The 16,812-nt window shown below is 42.1% G+C and overlaps 1 protein-coding gene across 3 annotated transcripts in view; it reads right to left on the bottom strand.

Annotated features, from left to right (window-relative positions):
• PRKCB (protein kinase C beta) overlaps positions 1–16,812 on the bottom strand; it is a 388,313-nt gene that overhangs the window by 219,699 nt on the left and 151,802 nt on the right. For all 3 annotated transcript variants that reach the window (XM_032157135.1, XM_032157134.2, XM_032755926.2), the window contains one exon: positions 10,578–10,660. In XM_032157135.1, coding sequence (XP_032013026.1) covers positions 10,578–10,660 — 83 coding nt within the window. The remainder of the gene's footprint in view (positions 1–10,577; positions 10,661–16,812) is intronic.

Genomic DNA, 16,812 nt, shown 5'->3' with positions numbered 1-16,812 from the left:
GCCTCCAACCATGAGCAGAAAAAGGTCAATGAACTGAGTCAAGCCAGTTCAGGTGTCTGGACCAATTCATTATCCTTGGTGCCAACCGACCTTTTTGGAACTGTATCCAGAGATAGAATCATTTCAGGTAGGCTGCCAAATCCTATGCATGCTGGCTGCAGGGAGTACTTCCTGCTCTCCTCATGCTCAAGGCAATGAATGGCTGCACTCCTTCATTCATACAGAGAGGGGTCTCATGCCACTTACAGAGCCTCCACACTTCTAGGAAGGACTGCCAGGTAGCAGACAGAGAACCTGCTCATTCTTCACCCTTTCCTGGTCTGTCTGACAAGACACCTGTCCTTGCTGGCTGCCCAGCATGTGTGCACTGTTATTCATTGTCACTGTCATCATCATCATGATCACATATATAGCTCTTGCCATGCACCAGACACTGTCCTAAGTGCTTTTACAGATATCTATGTATTTGATACTCATAACAATGCTATCAAGTAGAAACTATTATTTTACTCATTTTTTAGCTGAGGAATCTAAGGCATAAATGGATTTAAGTAATTTGTCCAAGGTCACACAGATCTGAGGCTAGGAATGCTGGCTCCATAATCTGTGATTTTAACCAGGACACAATACTGTTTCTCTAGCTTTCCTCGGAGAAACTACCTCTTCCCCACTCTCAATCCACGGAATGGGCACACAGGCCCTCATCTACAGGTGTAGGCACAATGTATTAGTCAGGGTTCTCCAGAGAAAAAAAAACCAATAACGTGAATTGGTGTATATAATTACGGAAGCCAAGAAGTCCTACAGTCTTCCACCTGCAATCCAGAGAACCAAGAAAGCCAGGGGTATAGTTTAATCCAGTGTTTGAAATATGAGCCCAAAGACCTGAGAACCATAGGTGCCAATGGAGTAGGTCCTGGTCCAGGTCTGAAGGACTGAGAACCTGGAGCACCAACACCCAAGGGCAGGAAAAAATTAATGTTCCAGCTCAAAAAGAGACAGTGCATTTACCCTTCCTCTGCCTTTTTGTTCTATTTGAGTCCTCAACAGATTAGATGGTGCCTGCCTATGTCAATGAAGGCAATTTTTCTACTTAGTCTACTGATTCAAATGATAATTTCTTCTGAAAACACCCTCACAGACATGCCCAGAAATTATGTATTACCAGCTATCTGGGTACCCCTTAGCCCAGTCAAGGTTAACTGCATGTGCAAAATTAACCATCACAAGTCCACCGTTTCTCAACTTGGCATCCATACACACCTTCTTAAATAAAGAACCTCCAAATAAAGAATAACAAGGACATAATTCCACCTGATGTGATACAATTAGACTTTGTACAACTGAAAATGCAATAATCCCCTCCCCAGAAAAGGAGATGAAGTCCTTGAGTAATGATTCCTCTTGTCCTGGTATCCTATAACTTAAATACTAAGACACAAAATTAACAATACTTAAATACTGATATAAAGTCAATACATCTTACGTTACATGATAAAGAACTAAAAGAGCAAAGAAAACAAAGATATTTGCTTACCATATGTATATATACACAAACATATCCATAACAAAATAATGCCAATAATCATGCCAATCACAGTCCTTGTTTCTGTAACTGGTCACATGGTCATAGCTGGTATTTGTAACTACTTTCTTCTATTACCTATTCTGTATTCCCTTTACCTTCAGTGGGCACCTCAGCTGGTGGTGGTTCCTTACCTGGCAGGGTGACCCAAACCTTCATTCTTAAAGGGTCTGGGCCATTCATAGTTTTGCCTGTATTGAGTTGTAGTTTTTCATTGATCTTAATCACAGGTCATGGTAATACTAAGAGATGCCTTTAGGGAGCTCCTGTATCCAGACACATTTTTCCTTTTCTCCATTGCAGAGTAGTGTCCAATTTCCCCTTAGTAGTCCAGATCAATCACTCCAGCCAACTTCCTAACTTCCTTCTTGGCCTGTTAACTCAGAGGCATGGGAACCCCAAAGTGGCTGGGTGGCAGTCTTAACTATCAATAGAATCATTGTTCTGTCTCCTGCTGAAAGTATTCCTCCCTCTGGAACTAAGACCTCCACACTGGGAGAGCATAAAGTCATGGGAAAAGAAAACAAAAGTTTTGCTGGTGGTAAAATTACTAGGGGTAATAATGAGTGGTACCACTCCCATTCCACTTCCTTGATTCCCAGATCCATAAATTTATGGCTATCAGAGAAAAAGCACCATATACTAGATGCTGATTCAGAGCATATATAGCCTTCTGGAGAATCTCACCTAGGCATGCAAGGTGTTGCTACCTAGCTGGCAACATAACTGAGTCTTCAAAAGGCCATTCCACCATTCTATCAAGCCAGCTGCTTCAGAATGATGGGGAACATGGTAAGACCAGTGAATTCTATGAGTGTGAGTTCATTGACCACCTCTTTGGCTTTGAAGTGATTTCTTTGATCAAACACAATGCTGTGTGGAATTTCATAACAGTGAATAAAGCATGCTCTAAGTCCATGAATGGCAGTTTCAGTAGAAGCACTGTATGCAGGGAAGGCAAATCTGTATCCAGCATGTCTATTTCCATAAGGATAAAATGCTGCCTCTTCCATAATGGAAGGGGTCCAATGTAATCAACCTGCCGCCAGGTAGCTGGCTGATAACTCCTAGGCATGGTGCCATATCAGGAACTCAGTGTTGGTCTCTGCTGCTAGCAGATTGAGCACTCAGCGGTGGCCGTAGGCAGGTCGGCCTTGGTGAGTGGAAGTCTATGCTGCTGAGCCCATGCATAATCTCCATCCCTGCCACCATGGCCACTTTGTTCATGAGCCCATTGTGTGATGACAGGGTGTCTGGGGAAAGAGGCTGCCTGGTATCCAAATAATGGGTCATCCTATCCAGTCAATTATTAAAATCCTCCTCTGCTGAGGTCACCCTTTGGTAAGCATTCACCTGGGACACAAATATTTTCATGTTTATTGCCCACTCAGAGATGTCTATCCACACACCTCATCCCCACACTTTTTTGTCACAAATTTTTTCAATCATATTCCTTCCAAGTCTCTGCCCATCCAGTCAAATAATTGGCTACAGCCCATGAATCAGGATATAGTCACATGTATGGCCACTTCTCCTCCCAAGTAAAGTGCACAACCAGGTGCACTGCTCAAATTTCTGCCCACCGAGAAGATTTCCCTTCACTATTATCCCTCAGGGATGTCCTGAAGTGACTACAGTTCTGTAGCTGTCCACTTCTGGGTGGTGTCTGCACACTGTGCAGAAACATCTGTAAACTGGGTCCTAGTCTTCCCTTCCTCTGTCAACTGATCATACGGAACTAACTCCTCATGAGCCCAAAGGCACAAGTTGGGAGAGAGAAGGCAGGGTAGCAAGAGTGGGGATCATGGGCATCCAGGCCATTTCTTCATGTATCGTACTTGTGCCTTTAGAGCCTGCCCAGGATTGATCACATACATACCACTTCCATTTGATGATGAAGTGCTGCCGTGCATGCCCAACTTTATGGCTCGGTGGTTTAGATAAGACCCAGTTAATGAAGAGCAATTCAGGTCATATGGCAATTTAGTGGCCCATGGTCAAATCGTCGGTTTCCACAAAGGCCCAGTAGGAGGCCAAGAGCTGTCTCTTAACAGGAAACTAGTTCTCTGTGGATTATGGCAGGACCATATTCCAAAATCTTAAATGCTTGTGCTGCAATTCACCTATAGAGGCTTGCCAAAGGCCCCACACAGTATCCCTCTCTGCCACTAACCAACCACCATTGGATTTGCTGGGTCATATGGCCCAAGTGGCAAAGCAGCTTGCACAGCAGTCTGGACCTGTTGCAGAGCCTTCTACTATTCTGGGCCCTACTGAAAACCAGAAGCTCTTGGGGTCCCTTCATAAGTAGGCCAGCATGACACACTCAAATGAGGAATGTGTTGCCTCCAAAATCCAAGTAGGTCCAGTAGGCCATCTGTCTCTTTCTTGGATGTAGAAGGGTCCAGATGCAACAACTGATCCTTCACATTAGAAGGGGTATCTTAACATGTTACACACCACTGACCCCTAGAAATTTCACTGAGGAAGAAGGTCCCTAAATTTTAGTTGGATTTATTTCCCATCCTCTAACACACAAATGTCTTACCAATGTCTAGAGTAGTTGCTACTTCTCATTCACTAGGACAAATCAGCATAATGTCATCAATGTAAAGGACCATTGTCATAGCTTGTGGAAGGAAAAAATGATCAAGATCCCTGCAAACTAAATTATGACATAGGACTGAAGAGTTGATATACCTCTGAAGTAGGACAGTGAAGGTGTATTGCTAGCCTTACCAGCTGCAATAAAATTGCTCTGGTGGGTCTTATGGACAGAGATGGAGAAAAAGGCATTTGATAAATCAATAGCTACATACTAGCTACCAGAGGATGTATTAATTTGCTCAACCAATGAAACCACATTTGATACAGCAGCTACACTTGGAGTGATCACTTGGTTAAGCTTATGATTATCCACTGACATTCTTCTAGATTCATTGTCTTCTGCAGAAGCCAAATAAGAGAGCTGAATGAGGGATATGGTGGGAATCACTACCTCTGCGTCTTTCAAGTCATTGATGATGGCACTGATCTCTGCTATCCCTCTAAGGATGTAGTATTGCTCTTGGTTGGCTGTTTTTCTAGGTTGGGGCAGTTCTAATGGCTTCCTCTTGGCTTCGCCCATCATAGTAGGCCTCATTCTACAGGTCAAAGAACCAGTATGGGGATTCTGCCAACTGCTAAGTATGTCTATTCTAATTATCCATTCTGGAACTGGGGAAATAACTGCAGGATGGGTTTGGGGACCCACTGGATCCACTGTAAGACAGACCTGAGCTAAAATTCCATTGATCACCTGACCACCATAAGCCCCTATTCTGACTGGAGGGCCAAGTGACATTTTAGGTCTCTTAGAATCAGTGTCAGTTCAGAACTAGTGTTCAGTAGTCCCCAAAAGGTCTGATCATTTCCTTTTCTCTAGTGCACAGTTATCCTGATAAAAAGCAGTAGGTCCCTTTGGGGAAGGCTGGGAGAAAGATTAACAGGATAAACTTTTAGCAGTATAATTGCTTTCTCAAGGAAACTTTACCTCCCTTTCATTCAAAGGGTTCTGGGTCTATAAACTGGCTCAAGTCTGGGAATGGATTGAGGGGCTATGATTCTCTGTTTTTATGATTCAAGTTAGACTTCTGTTCACTTCACCTAGAATTTTTCTGCTTATACAGATCAAGTAAGAATTCAGTAGGCTTCTCACCTATTTCACTTCTAGCAACACCATGATTAGGCAGTGCCATAGGTCTGCATGAGTCAGGCTATTCTGATTGTTGGTTTAACTCTGCGATCCATTAAGGTAACCGCACCCACCTTGCCTTTAACAGTTGAGTGCCACCAAACAGCCCCTGATACTCCAGGACCCAATTATTCCCATTGCATTTAAGTTTTCCAATTAAGTGGCTGTGGTTCCCATAGTAAGGTTTGGTCTATAGAGAAGAGGGATCACAGAACTCTTAAAGGATGCTGGGGCTCCCCTCACAAATTTATTTCTCAAACTATTGAGAGAGACATACCTTTCTGAAAGGTATGTCTGACCTTCCCAGCATGGGTGAGCAGGTATTAAATGACAAATCCACTCTAGCATTCTAATCTCCCTAAGCCTTTGAATCCTTTCCTCTACATTAAACCAGGGGAGGTCAGGCATCTCCAACTCACTCATGATAGGCCATCTTTTAATCCATGTTTCAGCCAACCAGCTAAACTGTTAGAGCTCTTCCTAACTCCTTAAGCTGGAACATTACATTCAGAATCTCTGCTTAGTGAACTTCTATCAATAAATTCCACCTGATCCAACTTCATGTTACTTCCACCATTATCCTACCCCCTTAATATCATTCCTATGCATATTCCCTATGGTTCTGCTTGTATAAATTAGAAACTCAAATAGTTCTTTTGGGGTATAGCATACCTCCCCATGAGTCACACTGTGCATCTCACCTTTAGGAGTCTGCTAGGACTTGAAGGGGTGGTGGGATTGGATGCTGAGAAGAATCAGCATTGTCTGGCATGGCAACTGCCTCAGGGAAAGCCATTACTGTTTCCTAGGACAATGCAGGGTTAGTTCCCTTAGACAAGGTGGAAAGGCCAATGCCACCCTGAGTGGGGATGACACTTTTGCTGGAGGTAAGGAGGCTACTTCCACTGGTGAAAAAGACTTGTCACAATTTAGGGGCTCAATGTCCCCAGCTTCAGCAGGGTCTTCATCAGAGTCTTCCCACCTTATGGGATCCCATTCTTTTCTGATCAATGCCCTTGCCCTTGCTTTTACAGCAGACACCCTGTGTGGTGGGGAGTCCAATTTGCATTATAATTCAGCCAATCGCAGGATGAGGTTGTGCATTTAATTTTCAGAAATTTCAGCCCTGCAGCTACAGGCTAGAAGGCTCTCCTTCAGGGCACACCTAGAAGCTCTTAGATTGTTTATGAAACACTTTGAGCTGGGAATTCAAATCCATGAGCTCATCTTTTTCTTTCTCCACTTTGTCCAGAGACATTAGGAGCAAGTAATTATATGCCTTAGTTTTCCAAAAGTGTTTGGGTATCATATATCGAATCACTTGGCTCCTTGCTTCTTATAAATGGTTGATTAGGAGTATCCAATGCAGATGATTTGTGTATCTCTATAAACAGATCATGCCATGGACCATCCAGGCTCTCTTTACTACTAGAAATAGGGTAATCAGCATTCTTAAATCTAATCAGATTTGGCAGCCAATTGCCAAATCCCCAAAACCAATTCAGAAAACCCATCCTTAAAATTTTCTTCCTCTACACACTCTTAGTACCAAAATTTTCTGTCCTAGTCCCTTCTGGCTGCTGTAACAAAATACCAAAACCTGAGTGGTTTTTAAATGATAAACTTATTCCTCACAGTTCTGGAGGCTAGAAAGTACAAGATCAAGGCACTGGAAGATTCAGTCTCTGGTGAGAGCTCACTTTCTCATAGACAACCATCTTCTCGTTGCAACCTCACATGGTGGAAGGGGTGAGGGATATCTCTGGGGTCTTTTTTATAGGGGCACTATCTCATTTATGAGGGTTCTTCCCCCATGAAGTGACCACCTCCCAAGGGGCCCACCTTCTAACACCATACCTTGGGTGTTAGGATTTCAGGATATAAGTTTGGAGAAATAAAACATTCACACCACAGCAGCATATACCCAGGCCTGGCCAATCAGCATAACCCATTCGTCTGGCAATATGTGATTTGTGGTCTAATGAGACTTTAGCTCTTGTTACTGCCCTGCAGCACTGATAAGATATAAGATTAAAGGTGTTGCAGCCACCATGCTCACATAGGAGACAAGCCTTCCTGAAAATAAAGTCAACACAGACAAAGGCTAAGCCAAGAAAGGGAGAAACAGGTTCTTGAGGACATTATTTAGAACTTTGATTCACTGTGCCTGAAGCCAGGTCAACCATTAGGCCTTTTCAATTTCAAGGACCAAAAATTTTCCTTTTCATATAAGTCAGTTTGAGCTGAGTTTCTGTCTTAGGCAACAGAAACGTTCAGTAGATAGATAGAATATGGGAAACATCATCTTCCCTGCTGCAAGTTGAGTATCAAGTTTCAGTCTGCATGAACACTCAGAGCTGCATACTGAGTAGGGCAGTCTCCCCAAACTCCCCTGCCTGTTTTGCTAGGGAGGAGAGAAGAAATTGCACTACAAGGGCTAGAGCATAGGATCTGAGAGAACATGACAAACAGTCTCAAACTTTGTCTCTGCAAACAGATTTTCAAGGACTTTGGTTGTTCCATGTTTCTTGGAGTTCTTAACCTCAATTACCACATTTTCCAAGCAAAGAATATCCAACATATGCTCTAGCATCTTTGTGTTGCTATGGCAACAGATATGCCCCCCCCCCCCAACTCCCACCCCAGTTTGCAGCAAATTGGCAGATGACCATTTGCAGAAGACCAGCAGGAGCTAAAGAAATTCAATGACAGAAGATAGTCACTACTCACTTTGGGCAAGCTGTCAGCTGTCAAGTCTAAGTGGGTAACAGGACCAGTAATGGAGACAAAGCCAATGGGAGAAATTTCAAGCAGGTGAATCAAAGCAGAAACAAAGTAAGAGAACTAGAGGTGATGGCTGCATTGGGGTATGCTGAATGCAGTTCATTATTGGGCAGTGAAAGACTGTGCATGGTGGAAGCCTTCTCCTCTAGGACAGTTTCAGCTGCATGTAAAAGAATGCTCCCAGGGTCAGGCATGGTGACTCATGCCTGTAATTCTAGCACTTTGGGAGGCCGAGGTAGGAGGAGGGCTTCAGCCCAGGAATTCGAGACCAGCCTGGGCAACAGAGGGAAAACCTATCTTTACAAAGAAATAAAAAATTAGCCAGGTGTGGTGGCATGCACTTGTAGACCCAGCTACTTGGGAGGCAGAGGTGGGAGGGTTGCTTGAGTCAGGAAGGTTAAGCTGCAGTGAGTGAGACATGATCGTGCCATCACACTCTGGCCTGGGCAACAGAGCAAGATTCTGTCTCAAAAGAGAAAAAAAGCAAAAATAAAAAAGAAGGCTTCAAACAGTAAGACTTTGTTCAAAAACAAAGAAAAAGAAAAAAACCTTTTTCTTTTTTTTTTTTTTTTTTTAAATAGGGTCTCCCTCTGTCGCCCAGGCTGCAGTGCAGTGGTGCGATCTCCACTCACTGCAAGCTCCGCCTCCCAGGTTCACGCCATTCTTCTGCCTCAGCCTCCCGAGTAGCTAGGACTACAGGCACCCGTCACCACATCCAGCTAATTTTTTGTATTTTTAGTAGAGACAGGGTTTCATCATGTTAGCCAGGATGGTCTCAATCTCCTGACCTCATGATCTGCCAGCCTCGGCCTCCCAAAGTGCTGAGATTACAGGCATGAGCCACCATGCTCAGCCGAAAAAAAAAAGCTTCTTATCCCATCTATCCAGCTTGGGGATAAAAGGACTGTCAGTGGTCTCAACAGCTCATCAGCATCATCATGGACCCACGGTTTTTTAAGTTTTCCACTCTGCCATGATCAGGATGTCGGCAATGTGTCCCTCATTGACCCAAAAGGGTTGCCACAAATCCAAGCATTATATCCTTGCACAAGAATGCCCAAGAGGACAAGGGAAGGGGTGTCTCTCTCTTATCAGAAAGGAAAAATCTTTCCTAGATTCCTTCCCAGGTCTTCCTCTCAGTTCCCATTAGCAGGATTGGGTCACATCCTCATTCAGCAGCTACAAGAGAGCCGGGGAAAGCAAGTATCAGGCATTTTTAGCTTCCAGCATGAGAGGTAGCCTCTGCCAGAAGGATGAAGGCTGTGAATGGCTGCTGGGCAGGCCAATAAACAATGTACCCTAAACATTAAACACATTTGTACCAAAACTTTTGCCACAACCTTATATCACCCATACTGTCATTCACTTAATATTGTCCTCAAATCAATTTATCTTTTGTTTAACCTAAATACCTTTACTTAGGTAGGAAATTCTATATCCTTATCACAAATGCAAAACCACTACTAGATACATTTTTCCCAATCCACATTAAAATCAATTTATAATGATTAAAACAAAAATTTTGTGCACATTTTACCTACAAGCATCTCTTGTCCCACTAGCAGCAGTCATACTTTGAGATTCATGGTAGCAGGATAAATTCATTTCCTCCTCATTCCTGGGCCCTGATATTAAGAACACCCTAACAAGCAGGGTGCACTGGCTCACGCCTGGAATCCCAACACTTTGGGAGGCCAAGGCAGGAGGATTGCTTGAGCCCAGGAATTTGAGACCAGCCTGGGCAACTCGGAGAGACTTTGTCTCTTAAATAATAATAATAATAGGCCGGGCACGGTGACTCACACCTGTAATCCCAGCACTTTGGGAGGCTGAGGCGGGCGGATCACGAGGTCAGGAGATCGAGACCATCCTGGCTAACACAGTGAAACTCCGTCTCTACTAAAAATACAAAACAAAAAATTAGCCGGGCATAGTGGCAGGTGCCTGTAGTCCCAGCTCCTTGGGAGGCTGAGGCAGGAGAATGGCATCAACCCAGGAGGCGGAGCTTTCAGTGAGCTGAGATTGCTCCACTGCACTCCAGCCTGGGCGACAGAGCAAGACTCCATCTCAAATAATAATAATAATAATAATAAAATAATAATAATAAAAGAAAGAACACCCTAACAAAGTGCCATAACATGCACTGCAAAGTACCACCAAAACTACCTTTTTGCAGCCACACTACCAAGTAGGCCCCTGCCTATCACCCTCCATGCTCCAGCTTTCAAAGTGAAGACATTAGCAAAATCATAGTAGACAAACTAGCTGGTTTCCTATCCAGCCACACCCCCTCTCAAAATGTTTGTTTCGTTTTGTTTTCCACTAAAAGGAAAACTGTCTCAAAAGCTATAGGGACCACCACATGCCTTAGAGTGAGATCTTCCGCACATACTCGTCTAAGCATGCTCACTCACATTTAATTACAAGGCAGCATTGACTGTGGACAGAGAAAAGTGATCGATGCCCATTACTTACATCAGAGGCTGGACCCTTGTCAGCGCCAGGGCAGGAGAATGTGACAAATTCATGGCACCGCTTGTGCACCACAAAGCAGCAAACTGCAAAAGAGAAAATCAGGGTGGGAGGAAGGGAAGAAGGAAAGCGGAGAGGAGGAAGAGAGAGAAAGGGAGGAAGAGATCATTAAACTTGAACTTTACCAACAAGTAAAGCTTTTATGCCAAAATAAACAATAATGTCAGCTTCTGCAGCTTGTCCTTTGCTGAAGTCAAACTCTTGGGAACATAGATGCTTCATCTTGCATAGGAGTTAAACTTCTAAAGTTAGCTAGGGTTAGAAAGATTCCATATGCTCAAAATTACACTCCCTTGAAGATCCCTTAAAGTGCCTTGTCTTCTATTGATTTTGGAACAGAATGTTGTTTCTTGGATCAGGTGCCAGATGAAGTAGTTGGCTTGTGTTTAGGTGCATAATGCATAAGAAATATGTATCTTTAAATCCTAGAGTCACACTTAAGAGAGGTGTTCAGACGATGAGGGTCATGTAGAAACAGAGGGAACAGGATGGTGGACTCATGCCCCATCTCACCAAAAGCAATGTCAATCTAATAGAAGAGTGGGAAAAATAGGCAGCAACGTTTACATTGTCACTTTAGTAGTTTGCAAGCAAATAAATATATACACATATTTGAATTGGTGTGAATTTAATGCATCTATGGTATGGCTCCCCTATTTGGAGGTTATATCCCTCTGGGGGAGGTATAATGAAAGAATGTATACAAAATAAAACTTTTCTGTTGTTGTTGTTGTTCAAATCATCTTTTACAGTCTTGGTGTTCAAATCTTGTTTTACAGCCTCTAGACTGTGGGTTTCTGGAGGATGGGTGCCATGCTTCAGGGACCAGCTCAGAGCCTTTCTAAAGTGCATGCTTAGTAAATGAAAATAGAACAGAAAACCTCAAGGCCATCCCTAGTGACACAATGAGTCTAGGTGACAATCATCTATGGTTGCTAAGATCACAAAAAGACACCACTTGCCTACAGAGGAAAGCTCACTTCACTACCTATGAAGTACACTTGTCAAATAATCAGACGTGATTGGTTCAAGTCTCTTGATGCAACTACAGATTTACAGAAAATACAAGTGACAGAGGAACATATTAAATGACACCACAGGGATGCGATCAGCAAACACTACCCCCCCAACCCCACCCAAATACCCGGAATGTAGAAAACTACAAGGCAACCAATATGGTATCTTCAACAAATAAACTACAAGAGAGGACTGCAAGCGGGGAGAAAATAAGACGAGAAATGTATATTTTCAAAGGAATTTAAGAAACATTATCAACTAAATATTTTTTTATTTTACTTTAAGTTCTGGGATACACGTGCAGAACGTTCAGGTTTGTTACACAGGTATACATGTGCCATGTTGGTTTGCTGCACCTATCAACCTATATCAACTAAATTTAACATGTGGACCTTGTTTAGATTCTAATTGGAAAAAACCAATAGTTTAAAAAATTATAAGGCAATCAGGGAAATGGATATACTCACTTTCTGATGACATTAGGGAATTATTGTTACTGATACTAGGGAATTAGAAATATTTGGTGTGATAATGGTCTTGTTTTTTTTTGGTTATAGAATCCTTATCTTTGAGGATACATTAAAATCTTTATGGATAAAATAATTTAAAATAATTCAGTATGCCAAGGTGGGGATAGAAAGGGGAGGATTACAGATGAAAAAGAAATTGATCATGATGGGTCATTACTGAACTGGGTGATGCACACATGAGGATGCATTATACTAATCTGTTACTTTTATATATGTTTAACTTTTTCCATAATATGAAAAGTTTTCAACAGAGGAAGAGATAGAGAAGTAGAGAAAAGCGAAGACATAAGAAATGGGAGTTGCAGGAGGGTTACAAGATTAAAATGTGCTGAGTCTTATATTCCTCAAAAGATTATAGATATTGAGAAATTGCATATAGGACATTGTAAGTTTAAATATACGTGTTAACAATTAAAGATTAAAAATAAGTATAGAAACCGGGTGTGGTGTCTCACATCTGTAATCCCAGCACTTTGGGATGCCAAGGCAGGAGGATCACTCGAGCCCAGGAGTTTGAGACCAACCTGCACAACATAGTGAGACCCCATCTCTGCAAAAAATAAAAGATTAGCCAGACATGGTGGTGCATGCCTGCAGTCCAGCTACTCCGGAGGCTGAGGTGGGAGGATCGCTTGAGCCCAGGAAGTTGGGGCTGCAGTGAGCCATGACTGCACCACTGCACTCCAGCCTGGGTGACATAATGAGACCCTGTTTCAAAAATAAATAAATAAATACATAAAAATATAAAAACTACTATGTATTCCTTTTAAACTACTAAAAGGGAAAACTGGACAAAGAAAGACAGTCCATGTACACCTCAAACAGCCTTCTTCATGCTCCAAAGTCATATAAATATTACTCTTTGGAGTTTTTTTGTACTTTTATATAGCATCATTTCCACTTTAAACTGTTTGATCCATGTGTAATTTCTTGGAATCTGATTTGAAATGGGAATCCAATTTGCCATTTTTTTCCAAAGAGGTAACCAATTGTCCCAGCATCCTTTATTGAATAATTCATCCCTTCCCCACTGATTTCAAATGCCAACTTTATTATATGTTTAATAATTATATATACTGGGGTCTGTCTTTGGGCCTTCTGTTCTGTGCCACTGATCTGTCTTCTAGTATAGCAATACGGGCTTTAATTATAGTAGCTCTGTAATATGTTATATCTTGGCAGGGCAAGTCCTCCCGCATTATCCTTATTTTCAACATTTTCTTGGCTATCACTGCACATTTATTCTTCCAAGTAAACTTTAGAATCAGTTTATCAAGATTTTAAAAATACCAATGGAATTTTTATTGGGATTGTATTCAGTCAACCCCCAGCCTCCAAAAAATGATTGGGACTTTGATTGAAATTGTGTTAAATTTAGAAATTAAATTCAAGATAATTGATGCCTTGACAACAATGAGTCTTTCCATCAGGAAATGATTGTCCCCTTGTTGAACTCTTATTTTCTCCATATAAGTCCTACACATTTTCCCTTTAGCATCATCTAAGGGATTCTTTTGTATGCTCTTGTAAATTTGACATGTCTTCATTTTGTTCCCCAACTGGTCATTGTTTAAAAATAGGAAAGCAAACAGCTGTGTGCAGTGGTTCACACCTGTAATCCCGGCACTTTGGGAGGCTGAGGCAGGCAGATCACTTGAGGCCAGGAGTTTGAGACCAGCGTGGCCAACATGGTGAAACCCCGTCTCTACTAAAAATACAAAAATTAGCTGGGCGTGGTGGTAGGTGCCTGTAGTAGTCCCAGCTACTCAGAAGGCTGAGGCAGGAGATTGCTTGAACCCAGGAGGCGGAGTTTGAAGTGAGCCAATATCACACCACTGCACTCCAGCCTGGGCAACAGAGCGAGACTCCATCTCAAAACACAAAATAAACAAACAAACAAAAACAATAGGAAAGCAATAGATTGTTAGCATATTTATTTTAAAGCATTTTTTAAAAAACTCAAATAGCTTTTGTGGAGTTTTAGTTGCTTCCTTTGAGTTTTCCAGATAGAAAACCATATTACCCCAAATAATATTTTTATTATTCTCTCTTTTCCCCTTGTCATAGTTCCATGTTTACCTTTCCCTTTTACTCAACATGAAAGTAAAGGGATGACAGCATAGTCTCGCCCCATCCCCGAGCTTTCCCCAGCTTCACCTCCCTCTCCCTCTCTACACTTCAACCACAGAGGACAGTTTTCCACCTCTACTCAAACTAACTTTTGGAATTTATATTTTCCTTGGAAATTATCCACAGTGTTCTTCTCAACATGTTTAAACTGTAGCATCTTATCTGGGATAATATTACACCTTTTCTCTTTCTTTCTTTCTTCATGTTGCATTGTTGGTAGTCTCTCCTTATTTTTTTTCCAGAAGGTTGTGTTCTTTCTTGTCTATTTTTATCATTCTATCATGTTAAAGAAGCAGATTATGATTATATTTATCAACTCTACCTGGTTTTATTCTACTTTATTAATTGCTACTTTAACTTTTTTTGTTCTGTGTGTCTGTGATTGTATTGCTTACCTGTATTTGTATTGCTTATTGGTTGGGAATGTGAATTCTGGAGTCTGATGACCAGGTGTACATTCTGTGTCTATCATTTGCAAACTCTAAGACTAGGTACACTACCTCATCTTCCTATACTTCAGTTTCCTCTCTGGAAAATGACAGCGACAACAGGACCCATATCACAGTGGTGTTGTCAGAACTAAATGAGTTATTCCACGCTCAGAACCACGCCAACCATATCATGACTATTCTACAAATGTCAGCTAATATTATCCACTGTTCTTTTTTAAGCTTCTTGAATTGACTGCTCAATTAATTTATTCCCATTCCTCTTCATTAAAGATTTAAAGATGTTATGGCTGAAAACCTTTCTTTTAAGTACAGTTTTGGCTGCATCCTATGTTTTATGTTTAGTCCCATCATCGTATCAAGTTTCTAAGTGGTCTATTAGTATAGTTTTAATTTATTCTTTGACCCAGAAATATTTAGGAAAGTACTTTCTCCCATTTTCAAGTAGTTGTTTTATTCTACAACCTTTCTTTCAAACATCCAAAATACCAGTTATTCTCTACAAAAAATACAAAAATTAGCCAGGTATGGTGGTGGGCCCCTGTAATCCCAGCTACCAGGAGACTGAGGCAGGAGAATCACTGGAACCAGAGAGGTGGAGGCTGCAGTGAGCCAAGATCGCGCCACTGCACTCCAGCCTAAGCGACAGAGCGAGACTCTGTCTCAAAAAAAAGAAAAAAACAGTTATTATCTTATTCATCTTTATCCCCTTTGGAGACAGAAGGGGATAAAGATAGCTCATCTCTAGTCTCCTAGTGTCTACCACAATTCCTGGTACATAATTGATATTCAGTAAATAAATATTTGTTGAATGAATGAACCAAAAAATGAATATTATCAGTCATAGAAAAAGGAGAAAACATAACCAACTTCATGGTAGATGTAGCTCCTGGCTGATCCCCCGACATTCCACCAGCCTGGATATTTGTCAATCCAACCATTGACAAGGTCACTTTAGGTAGCCTTCCAATTACCCACAGAAATGAATAGTCCATCCCCACTGAGGCAGAATGAATAGGCCAAGTGAACCCCAGCATGATGTGCAGAGAAGCTGAGAGCAGACTTTGAAAAGCCTGATGAGCTTCTGGTGCAGGTAATTCCTTTACACAGTGTGTTTCTGAAAAGTTGTGCAAATCAAATTTCCCATTAACTGAAACACTTTGAAGAAAATAGTAGGGCTTCCTATTTAAAGAAATCAAATCCTTTTATGACACAAATAAACACCCCCTCATTTCTATTTGGCAAATTCAGAGTAAGACCAGTTTTTGTTTTTTGTTTTTTAAGAAGAGGCAACATTTACTGAGCTGCTGAAAAAAATGAACTAGACCCTACTTTCAAACAGGTACTCAGTTAAGAGCCCAGAATCTCCAGATGCTTCATAATTTATTCAATAACTCCTTGCTCTACAAAGGTTGAAAGCCTGCAGCCCTCTGACCCGTCTATAGCAAGTCTTTACTAGAACTACACAATGGGGTCTGAAACTCAAATGCCTAGGGGCCAGGTGAGCAATGAAAATGTCTGATGGCCAGGTAGGGGACTGCACGCATGGCCTGTTTAAAAGGGGAAATTGCTACTCAGCTCCAGCAGAGAATGAAAAAGATGTCTCAGGCTCTATCCACCTCCCACCCTCCCTTATTACAGGCAAGATCAGAAAGGCCACCTGCAGCCGAGTGCAGTGGCTCACACCTACAATCAAAGCACTTTGGGAGGTCGAGGCAGGAGGATTGCTTGAGCCCAGGAGTTCAAGACCATCCTGGGCAACATGGCAAGACTCCATCTCTAAAAAATTAAAAAAATTAGCCAGGCATGGTGGCGTGCACCTGTGGTCCCAGCTACTTGGGAAGCTGAGGTGGGGGGAATTGCTTGAACCTGGGAGGCTGGGAAATCAAGACTGCAGTGAGCTGTGTTAGCACCACTGTGCTCCAGCCTGGGCAACAGAGTGAGACCCTGACTCCAGAAAAAAAAGAAAAGAGAAGAGAAGGGGAAGGGAAGGGGAAGGGGAGGGGAAGGGAAAGGGAAAGGGAAAGGGAAATGGAAAGGGAAAGGGAAAGG

Source organism: Hylobates moloch, unplaced genomic scaffold (genome assembly GCF_009828535.3).
Source record: "Hylobates moloch isolate HMO894 unplaced genomic scaffold, HMol_V3 SCAFFOLD_6, whole genome shotgun sequence".
Taxonomy (NCBI): Eukaryota; Metazoa; Chordata; class Mammalia; order Primates; family Hylobatidae; genus Hylobates; species Hylobates moloch.
This window is presented reverse-complemented; position numbering and strand designations above follow the sequence as displayed.